Source organism: Pseudocercospora fijiensis, assembly GCF_000340215.1.
Source record: "Pseudocercospora fijiensis CIRAD86 unplaced genomic scaffold MYCFIscaffold_5, whole genome shotgun sequence".
Classification (NCBI taxonomy): Eukaryota; Fungi; Ascomycota; class Dothideomycetes; order Mycosphaerellales; family Mycosphaerellaceae; genus Pseudocercospora; species Pseudocercospora fijiensis.
The window spans coordinates 932,013-942,622 of record NW_006921536.1 but is presented as its reverse complement, the minus strand read 5'-3'; the positions used below and the strand labels follow the sequence as shown (position 1 = coordinate 942,622).

The following is a 10,610-nucleotide window of genomic DNA, read 5'->3' as shown; positions in this document are numbered from 1 at the left end:
ATACTATCTTTTAGTATCTTTCGGCATCTTTCGGCATCTTTTAGAATCTCTATATCCCTAATAATTAGAGGGCTCTATAAACTCGTATTACGCTTAAGGTTAATAGATCCGCCTTCTACCTATCTCTTTGTCTTCTTAAGCCGACTTTTAGTAACTTTTAGCAACTTTTAGAACCTCTATATCCCTAATAATTAGAGTATTCTGTAAACTCGCATTTCGTTTAAGGTTAATAGGTTCGCCTTTAGCCTACCTCTCTATCTTCTTGTGCTAACCTTTAGTAACTTTTAGCAACTCTTAATATCTCTATGCGCTCGAGGATCGGAAGGTCCTACGATCTATAGGCTATAATATCAACTTTCGGCAACTTTTAGTAACTTTTAGTAACTCTCCGTAGGTCTAACTAATATCTAGCGTTCTATAATATCGCTAATGCCGATATATCTTCTATTGCTGTCGCTACTATCGTTATTCCTATTATTTCTACCTGCTCGGCCGCGAAGACGAGAACAGACAAGAAATCTATATAGCTTAACTTTACTTTGTGATTTAAAGTTAAACACTAATATTTACGATACTCGATATCTTCCGCTACAACTATTAATTTGCGTTCTAATTACAGTCAAAATTTCCCTATCGACGTAATAAAGCCTAGCGCTTATATACAGAACAATCCTACTAAGTCGACCTCGCCGTCGCTATTACTACGAGTATGCCTATAAAGTCTTAGCATTACGTCCTACCCTCTACCTATCGAAAATTGCCGCTACTACTACTAAGACGTCTTAAACCTACTACTAGTAGGATCTCCTCGTCGCTACGATCCTTAGCGTACCTATTTTGCCGCCTAAATATCTACCGCTAACACTACTATAACCTAGACCGAGATTTCCGTCCTAACCGTTACTTTCGCTATCTACTACCCCCGTTAGCGTATATATATATACATACTACCCCTCTATTAGCATCCCTACCGCTACTTCCGTCCCTATACTCTCTAAATCCTACTACTTTCCTCCTTCTCGGCGCTACCCGAGTAGTTATATTTATTCTTAAATTTAGTATGCTTAGAACCGCCTAGCGGTTCTAAGTACAGGTTAGTATCTAATCCCCCCCTTTAGCTTAGTAGAAATGATAATTACTAACACTACTTATCTTATTACACAATGAGGATATATATAACACCGCGGTTGCTGAACTGATTCATCAAATTCCCAATCAAATCCATCAAATTCAAACTGAATTCAGCTAACCAATCAATTCACAGTAATTCAAGATTCATTTTTTTGAATTTCCGGAGCTTTGCCAGTCTGGAGCCCGCTGACGGTCTGAGCGATGCATTTTACGCGCTGTTTGTCACACATTGTGACAACACTACTGTATGCCATCCAAATAAGTAATGCTTGCACAATTTGCACCAACGAGTCGCCTGAACCAATTATGTACTCACCGGCACCATGGACATTGAAAGGCACAATTTACTCCTTCTTCCTCCTGCCAGGAGTCGGTATACCTCTATTTGGCGATCTCCCAGTCAAAGCATTTCCACCTCTAGAGCGGCAGTATCCCGAGGCAATGGCAGGAACATACAAAGGATTTTTAGGAATGATCCAAGTAATTCGATACACTGAAAGTCCCGTCGGCCCATACGATGAACTTCTCATCGTGCCGGGTTTCTTTACGTACCCTGGTCCAGACGGGTCCAACATCACCAATGTCCGCGTCAGTCGCATCTACGTGAGCCAGAAGTATACGGCATGGAATGGAAGAGAGAACTGGAACATCCCAAAGCATATTGCACGCTTCGACTGGACGACCGATGCCGGTGGCGGCGAAAGCGTCAAGATATATCCTTTCGACACCTCCGGAGATTCATCCGAGTCCGGACCCAGCGAGAAGCCGTTCTTCCAAATGTCTTTCTCTCCACTCTTGCACGGAATCGTGCAGATACCTTTCAGCACACATCTGTACGGTCTCCTTGGTGTCAATGTGACGCTCGTCCAGCCTCCTGTGCCGCAGGGTCAGGACGTTTATGGAGCGATGGTTGGCACCCAGACAGCCAAGTCTGTTGTGCCTGGACAGTCCAGTGATAAGACGACGGCTGGGACCATCAATCTCAGTCAGGCCGGAGGCGACGGCGAAGAGACCGGGTTCAATGCTGTGGGAGATGAATATTATCCGAATTTTTGGCCGGGGCTCTTGTCGACTAATGTTGGCTTGAGGATGGAGGATGCTACGATTACATTCAGCGAACCTGTCGTATGGAGCGTTTGAGACACTCACGTTGTCACAGCAAGCCTGGTGCTTCAATACCAGAGACGGATCAAAGCCTTGTGCTAGAAGGAGTTCTCTGCTACTTGACTGCCTCCCCATGTCATCGTATCCTCTCAGAACCACATTTAACTTCTCATGGACTTCTTCATACACACACCTTTGCGTCAACACGGACACATTCGACCTCAACAGCCACAAATGAACAGCGACACCAAACAGCAATATTTCTTACCGAAAAAAAAAATTCCAAGATATATCGCAATAACTACATAGTGCTAATAGCAATCACCCTGAATTGCGTACTCCACATATCCCCTCTACCAGTTCCAAACCGTTCATCGCTACCAAAAATATCCCGAATCTCTCAAGCTCTCTTCAGAGATCCTCATTTCAAGATCTACCACCGTCCAATCGGCCTCACACCTCGCAAAAACGAGGGTATGCTGGAACACTACAGGTATGGCGGGAACTGGATTCATGAACTCCTGACTTCGATCATTTCTACAGCGAATAAAATCGTGGTGAGAAGATACTTTGGAAGGTTCAAAGCATCATGAATGCAAATGCTTTTTCATGTCATAACCTCGTTACATCCAGTTCTATTAGTTACATCTTCAAAGCCTCATCATTCCCATCGCCATCCCTCACAATTGCGTCGCCTTAAAAGCAGCAGCCTCCTACCCAGCCTTAACCTCCTCCTCCCCCCCCTTCCCCTCACTCTTCCCCTTCAAAGCGCCCTCAAAAATCCGCATAAACCTCCAAACATCCTCAAAAGTATTATAAAGCGGCGCGGGCGCGACTCGAATAATTCCAGGTTTCCGTTTATCACAGATAACACCCCCTCGCACCAGCGCCGCACTGACATCTTCCATGAAATCCTCCTGCAACAAAACACTCAACTGCGCACCACGTTCCCTCGGATCACTCGGCGTGATGATCTGGAAAGGCCATGCGCCGTCTTTGACATTGCGTGCCGCGATCCGTGTCAAGAGGTGTTCGGCGTAAGCGGTAAGCAGCAAAGATTTGGAGCGGAGGTCAGACATTGAGGTTTGTGCGAAGACGGAAAGGGAGGCTTTGAGACACGTCAAGTCGACGACGGAAGGGTTCGAGCATTGGAAACCTTGGGCTCCGGGGGTGGGGATGAAGTTGTTGTCCATGAGGAAACGAGAGGATTTGTCGTGTCCGTACCAGCCCTTGAGGCCGACGTTGCGGTTGTTGTTGCCGTGTTTCGAGTGGATGAAGGCTCCTGCGATGGAGCCGGCGCCGGAGTTCATGTATTTGTATGTACACCAGCACGCGAAATCTACGTTCCAGTCGTGGAGGCGGAGTTCGACGTTTCCTGCTGCGTGGGCGAGGTCCCAGCCGATGGTGAGGTTGAGGGATTTGGCGTGGGCGGTGATGGTTGGGATGTCGAGGAGTTGGCCTGAGTAGTATTGGATGCCTGGGAGGAGGATGAGGGCCAGTTCGTCTTTGTTTTCGTCGATGAGGCGGAGGATTTGGTCGGTTGTGATCAGATATCCGTTTTCGGGCGCGACGGTCAACATTGCCTCCTTGGGATTGATGCCGTGCCATTCGATTTGAGATTCGATGGCATACCAGTCTGAGGGGAACGGTCGCCATTCGCACATGATCTTGGTCTTCTTTCCGGAAGGCTTGTAGAACGCGGCCATCATGAGGTGGAGGTTGATTGTGAGGGTGTTCATTGCCACAATTTCGCTGGGACTCGCGCCAACGATGTCGGCCATCTTCTCTGAGCAGGCTGCGGCCATGTCCTGGAAAGGCGTGATCGGCGAGTCCTCTAGTTGTGTGAAGTGACCGCCGACCGCTATGGAGCCCCATGTGTTCAGGTATGCACTGAGATGTTCGCCGACGGCTTTGGGTTGGAGGCCGAGCGAGTTGCCGCAGAAGTATATGCTTTCATCTTCGGCAGCCGAAGCAGGAGCTGCTGTTTCCTTGTCATCTCCGAGAGTCTTGCGCTTCAGTTGAGCTTTCGTTGGCACGACAAATTGATCTCTGAAAGTCTGGAGGATGTGATTGCTGTTATCGAGAGATTGCGCGAAGTCGAGCCTCTCGGCATTATCTGGGAACACAGGCTTCTGGCCTTGGCGGAGACGTTTGACAGCGGAAGTGACGTCCATACTGTTCCTGGTGTCGCAGATGCAATGCGGGAAGTTGAGAGACTGGGAGATGTGTTATTCTACGTGTCTGTGCGCTTTCTCGAAGATTTAGAATAAACTCGTAGACCGCTTCCGATGCAACATCCGACGCCCGCCCATCCGCCATTCCGTTCCGTCACATGCAGTTCTTACCCAATCCTTTCAAAATACGCAATCCCTAGTGCGTGATAGTGAATAGACCAGAAACCGTGCTGTGGCGGAGCCACGACTTGGAGCCTTGAAAAGTCCGATATAAAATAGTACTTTGAGCGACAATAGACTCTCGTTCACGCCCGTATTGCACATTCCGACAACCGCATCTTGTCTACACAGCCTGATCCAACCATGAGCCCTCACAAGATCAACATGCTACCCAGCCCAGCAGCGCTACCATCGTACGGCATATCTGAGAATGGTTTCTTGCCAGCAGAATATCCTCTACGACGATTACCGCATGCTTGCTATCAACCATGGGAGAATGTCATCAAGCAGATTTCGACGCTCATCGACTTGCAGCAGATACGACAAGTTGTTGATGAGATGCCTCTTTTGGGCACGCAGTTTTTGGAAAGCGAAGCAGAATGGCAGAGGGCATATTTGATCCTGGCAGTCATCGCGCAAGGATACATTTGGGCCGGCCCAGAGCCCTCAGAAGTGAGTATGGCCTGGATCGTTCCGCGGAAATCGACGGCTGACGTTCGAGTCCAGCGCCTTCCTCCGCAACTCGCGGTGCCATTCATCCAGACGGCAGACCATCTCGAGGTTCACCCGGTCGCGACTTACGCCGCGCTGAATCTTTGGAATTGGAGACCTCTGAGATCGGGCGTCGACTTGACACAGCCGGATGAAATGGTCGCGTTGCATACAGCTACTGGCACAGAGGATGAGTCGTGGTTCTTCGCCGTATCGAATGCGATGGAAGCCAGAGCTGGACCGTTGATCCAGACAATGCTTGCCGCTATGGAAGCAGTTGAGATGGACGATGTGCCCAGCATCATTTACAGCTTGGAATACTTCCGACAGAGCATGATCGACATCGGAATTCTCCTGGAGCGCATGGACGAACGCTGCAATCCACAGGTGTTTTACCACACCATTCGACCGTTCCTAGCCGGAAGCATGAATATGGAGTCCGCAGGTCTGCCAAGTGGTGTCTTCTACGATGAGGGCGATGGCAAGGGATCATGGCGGAAATATCGCGGTGGCAGTAACGGTCAAAGCTCGCTGCTTCAATTCTTTGACGCAGTCCTTTCAGTCGACCACTCGCGCTGTAATGGCTTTCATGCCGAGATGAGGCGATACATGCCTGGACCACATGCCAGATTCTTGGATGACATCGAAGCCATCGCCAACATCCGATCGTATGTCGACCAGCATCAAGGCAACAAGGAGCTCTTGACAGCATTCAATGATGCTGTGTCCGCTTTGAGTCATTTCCGTGACAAGCACATCGCACTCGTCACCAGATATATCATTATCCCAAGTCGCTCACCGAAGCCTGCGAACGGCGTGAACCGGAGGGACATTGCTTCAGCTTCGACAAAGCTGGCATCAGAAAAGCCTCAGACGCACGATCTTGTTGGAACAGGTGGCACCAAGCTCATTCCGTTTTTACGTACATCCCGAGATGAAACGAGCGAGGCTGCAGTCGCGCGACGGAAGAAGATTTGATAAGCTTGGTTTGCCTAGGGATATCACGAACTAGACATAGAAGACCGAACTTGGGTCTAACAGTTATGGAAGAATCCACCACTGGTTTGCTGGTCATAGATGGGAAAGAGCGGGATGTCGGCGACAGAAGGACCGTTAAGGGTGTGAGTTCCAGGCTGGAGGAAATCTTGCAAGCCCTGGTCGTTCTCAGTGATCCATGGAAGGGCGAAGAAATCGGCGTCGTAGATGGTCCAGTCGGCCGACGCCGTGCTGTTTGTACCATCGGGAGGCAAAGTGGTCGGTGGCACCTGCCCAAGAGGCGGCGAGGAAAAGCGCTCGGAAGCGGGTGCGGATATGCTTGTATCGGAAGTGTTTGATATCATCCCAAATAATTGTGAAGATGCTTGCTTCCGTTGCGAGCGTAGATGGAGCTCTCTCTTCTTGACATGTGCCACAGTTGTCTTGAGCAAAGCTTGGACGATTAAGGAATATTGTCGCGCGTGAGGGTCTACTTTGCCAAAATAGTCTAGACATCGGATGGACGCCCGGCAGGTATCCTCAAAGGTAAGTCCGGATCGGCCAAGTACGCCTACGGCTAGAACCAGAGAAGTCGTGAACAGCCAAGAAACCACGAGTGGCATCCTTAGCGGCATCTGCGCAGTGTTGACAGCTGCTTGCAAAGTTTCAACAAATGATGCAGCTGCGTCAAGCGCTGCGTCCGCATACTTGCGTTTCTCCTCGTGATCTGCTTGAGTACCACCGCCGTTCAGTGACGCACCCATATACTCGTACAGCTCGTAAATCAGGAATGGCCTCGTGAGAAGCATGATTCCATAGAAATATGAGCACAACGTGGAGCAGGCGCCAACATTAGCCTTTCTTCTTGTGCTGGCTGTGTCCATCTTGGTGATCTCTGAGAGCGGTTTGAGCCAATTTGAAGCCCAGCCCTTCAGCTGACGGGAGACATAACTGGCGATCCGGAGAGAGATACGCTTCCGTGAATAAACTTCGACCACGACTCTTTCAATAATCATGAAGATCTGCACGCTTGCGTCGAGAAGGTCTGCGGATATGTCCGTGTTGCTGCTTGGTGCATGATACTTGACGGTACAGTCGACATCGGAGCTTGAGGGAGGTCGTCCCAGGATGTTACTCATAAGTATGTCGATAACTCGAAGACTCTTCCAGATACGCTCTCTGAAGGTGTATTAGTGACAAGAACCTCTTGCGGGTATGCATGCATCGACCACGCAAATCATGTGCAACAGATGGAAAGCTAAAAAGGCATAACAATTACTCGTGAGATACATACCTTATTACCTTGAGACTCGCGCCAAATGAAGCATTGACTTCTGTTCGGTGCAATCCAATCGCATATGCCGTTCTAGTGGCCAAAGCTATTGTGATGTCAGTCTAACAGCGCAGCGTGATCCGTGAGAAAAGTGAATTTTCGCTTACAGAAGTACAGGTAGGCACCATTGGGTTGAAACGCGCGAAGCATGAATATGGCAACCAAGGCAAAGCCTTGGACTGTAGGTACATTCATGCTACTCGTCATATTCTTGAGAAGGAGATCTCGTGCATGCTTGAACCATGCTTCAGCTTTCGATTCGTGGCTCTCTTGAGCGCCGACAGCCAAGACGAGGAAGAAGACCGCAGCCGCAGCGTCATTGGAATGTGAGGTTAGGCCACTTGCCCACGTTTTGAGCTCTTTCAAAAGCTCATCTGGATCAAAGAGGTCGGCCAGTCCACTTGTGGTAACGATATATTCATGCACAAGAGACGGCACTTGGTGCAATTCTACGGCAAGCGACTGATGTTGATCCCTCGATGCAGGACGAGCAACTTCAATGATGGAGTCTCGGCTTGCTTGAAGCGGGATACTCTCTGCGTCGACTCCTGATGCAATGAGATGCCTTACGGTCTGTAGGAAGGACAGCGGCGCGCAATCGCCGATGAAGATGACTTTGCCTTGGGCGTCACGAAGTATTCGGCCTTCCAAAGGGACGACTGTATCCTCTTGGTGATCGCTTCGGCTGACTGTGGGAGACAGAGGAGTGCCGACGTCTGCTGCAACTCCGTCTCGAACCTGTGGCCTGCGTGGAGTGCCTTCGCTGTGCCTTCGATCGCGACCAGCGCTAGGCTCCACGGCGTCACTCGCGGCGGTCTGCTCGGGGGGTTTCGGAGTATTGCCGGCGGAACGGACGTGGTTTCGCGGCTTAGGAGCGGTAAAATGGCATGTGTCCGCGCGATGCTTCCGTTTGCAATAGCCGCAAGGAAGCTCGCCATCACACTTCACCTTGCGTCGTTTGCATAGATCACATGCCGCTGCGACACGCTCCAGCCGACGTCGTTTTCCTGAAGGTGCAGGATCAGCATCAGCATCAGCATCAGCACCCATGCTGGGAGTGAGATACGAGCTTCTCCAGATTGTTTGGTCGGATACGGTTTTTTTCAACACCTTCGTCCTCGTGCGCGGCCTTGCGGCTCCTGGTGTAAGTGCTGGGTAACAGTCGAGCCGCACAATGCTTGACGATGCTGTTCACTGCCGGCTTCCTCGCTTGAGTAGATAGCTTCAGTAGAGCCTAGAATACAGATTCCGTAATCATCTCAGATCGTGACCAGTCGATCGAATCGGAAGGCAGCATAAGCCACCACCACCACCACCACCACCAGCGCTGCCCTCGTCAGCTTCCGATGGCGCAGAGTGAGCAGAGTGGGATGGAAGGATGGAAGAGGCGATGCGTCGGATAACGGGCTTCCGACGCTGCAGTCTTGGCGGCCTCTTCCGACGCGCTAAAGACAAAGATTTTCTGGTGGCTCTTCCGCTGTCTCTTTCAGGACGTGCTTGCGATGACGACAGTACTTGCTCAAGAGGGATCGCCGACAAGGCGGCTGTGTGCATGGCTTGAATTGAGCCGCTAATCTACGGAGCTGATATGGTTCTATCGACGAACTCTCGAGTACACATCTGTGGTCTGCGCGATCTTAGATAAAGGAGCTTACCTTGGCAGTTGATGACAGCGGAGGCCAGCAAATTTTGGGGAGACATCGCTCTCGGAGAAAGATAAAGGCTGATAGCGGTACATCGTGCTACACCGCCACTTGCTATTCATTGCATTGATTGCTCTCGCAGTGCCAACCGGGCTATGGTGTGACTTCTCTCAAGGATCAAGGCGGTTGCTCCAGTCATGCGACGATGGTAGAGGCAGGTTGGCAGTCAGGCTTACCTCAGATGATACCTGCGGTTGCGGTGTGATATACTCGTGTCCTGCTTGAGCAGGCACGGAGCTTCGTCACTCATCCACAGCACACGGAGTCTTGCCTGTTAGTAGTGCTCGGACCGAGCTCCCAGAGCTCCCAGTCCAGCAGTCTGGAAATTCTCTCGCAAGACAGTGGGCAATGCGTCCTGTGCTATGAGTCTTGCGATGCTGCACAGTCCTTTCCCTCTCCTCACCGCCTTCGCACCTTCGACATGCCTCTGTTCGATCTCTGCGGACAATCCGCTGCCTTGTGACCTTTTGCGCTGCAGTTGTGACATGCCATGTTCGCAAGACCGCCGCCGCCGCCGCCGCCGCCTCCACCACCGTTTGATATGCTAGAGATGCCATTCAAGTTCACTTCCTTCTTTCGTCGCTCGTGGGCAAGCCGCTGCGATTCATAGCTGTTTTGCTCCTTCTTCGCCCGTAGCTCAGCTTTTGCACGCGCTGCGGCCTCTTTCCGACCTTGGTTGATCAGCGCATTGACTCCGGTAGAGTCCTGTTCATCGTTTTCATCGTCCTCGGAATCCGAGCTCGATTCAGATTCATCTTGCTGGGGCTGTTTTTGGGCGTTGCGTTTGAAGTTGCCGTAACTGATCCTGCCGGTCATCTGTGGTCCATCACCGTCTACCGCGTCACCGTCATCATCCTTCATATCGGCCTCGCGACTGCTCTGCGCGTCCAACGTCGCATAGCCAGCAGAAATGATGCGCAACGGCGACGGAGACGCGGGAGTACTTGGTGCTTTGATCCTGAGATACCACTTCGTATCGCCTTTCTCTGCAGCTGCGCGGTCGATGGCTTCGCTGTTCGCTTCTTCACGCGCGCTCACAGTGGGTGTTCCAAGGCCGCTTGAAAGCCGCTGTCTCTTGTTTGGTGGTTGTCTAGGCGTGCCCGTGCCAGGCGTGGGTGAAGGAGATGCACGCTGCATAAATTTCATGTTTGCCAGTCTTGAAGACATGGCCTTCGGCGGCTGCTTGCTCGGTGCCGCCATGGTGATTTCTGGGGGGTGTGTGAGAGTTGTTGTTCAAGTTCATTGCAAAGTTGAGATTGCTTATTGTATTCTACTGCAAGGCCAACCGAGCTTTCCTTTTGCCAAGCCTTTCATTGCCTTCTTCGCCCCTAATTCACCCACCGACTTTCGAGCAAGATCTCGATGATCACTGCATGTGAAGCTCCATGACGAATGGTATAGGGCTGTCCGATGACTGATACCGCTCGCTATGCATCTCTACCAACACAAGATGTTCTCGGGCATCTTCCTTCGGACAGG

At 50.8% G+C, this 10,610-nt stretch overlaps 6 protein-coding genes across 6 annotated transcripts; 3 read left to right on the top strand and 3 right to left on the bottom strand.

Moving 5' to 3' along the window:
- Positions 1-1,332: 1,332 nt before the first annotated feature.
- MYCFIDRAFT_138667 (uncharacterized protein) lies at positions 1,333-2,271 on the top strand (the record flags this gene model as incomplete). The annotated part of the gene is made up of 1 exon (XM_007929145.1): positions 1,333-2,271. The coding sequence occupies one exon, from the start codon at positions 1,333-1,335 to the stop codon at positions 2,269-2,271; it is 939 nt and encodes a 312-aa protein (XP_007927336.1).
- Positions 2,272-2,948: 677 nt separating this feature from the next.
- MYCFIDRAFT_78792 (uncharacterized protein) lies at positions 2,949-4,409 on the bottom strand (the record flags this gene model as incomplete). The annotated part of the gene is made up of 1 exon (XM_007928982.1): positions 2,949-4,409. The coding sequence occupies one exon, from the start codon at positions 4,407-4,409 to the stop codon at positions 2,949-2,951; it is 1,461 nt and encodes a 486-aa protein (XP_007927173.1).
- A 61-nt stretch (positions 4,410-4,470) lies between these two features.
- MYCFIDRAFT_215476 (uncharacterized protein) lies at positions 4,471-6,708 on the top strand. Its single transcript, XM_007929144.1, has one exon. It carries the CDS (start codon positions 4,773-4,775, stop codon positions 6,096-6,098), a length of 1,326 nt encoding a protein of 441 aa, XP_007927335.1. The 5' UTR covers positions 4,471-4,772; the 3' UTR covers positions 6,099-6,708.
- MYCFIDRAFT_203796 (uncharacterized protein) lies at positions 5,904-8,478 on the bottom strand (the record flags this gene model as incomplete). The annotated part of the gene is made up of 4 exons (XM_007929143.1): positions 5,904-7,274; positions 7,390-7,474; positions 7,536-8,144; positions 8,235-8,478. The coding sequence occupies 4 exons, from the start codon at positions 8,476-8,478 to the stop codon at positions 6,155-6,157; spliced, it is 2,058 nt and encodes a 685-aa protein (XP_007927334.1). The 3' UTR covers positions 5,904-6,154.
- Positions 8,479-9,405: 927 nt separating this feature from the next.
- On the bottom strand, positions 9,406-10,331 carry MYCFIDRAFT_197073 (uncharacterized protein; the record flags this gene model as incomplete). The annotated part of the gene is made up of 2 exons (XM_007929142.1): positions 9,406-9,486; positions 9,546-10,331. 2 exons carry the CDS (start codon positions 10,329-10,331, stop codon positions 9,406-9,408), a joined length of 867 nt encoding a protein of 288 aa, XP_007927333.1.
- Positions 10,330-10,510, top strand: MYCFIDRAFT_175342 (uncharacterized protein; the record flags this gene model as incomplete). The annotated part of the gene is made up of 2 exons (XM_007929141.1): positions 10,330-10,350; positions 10,382-10,510. 2 exons carry the CDS (start codon positions 10,330-10,332, stop codon positions 10,508-10,510), a joined length of 150 nt encoding a protein of 49 aa, XP_007927332.1.
- Positions 10,511-10,610: the final 100 nt, after the last annotated feature.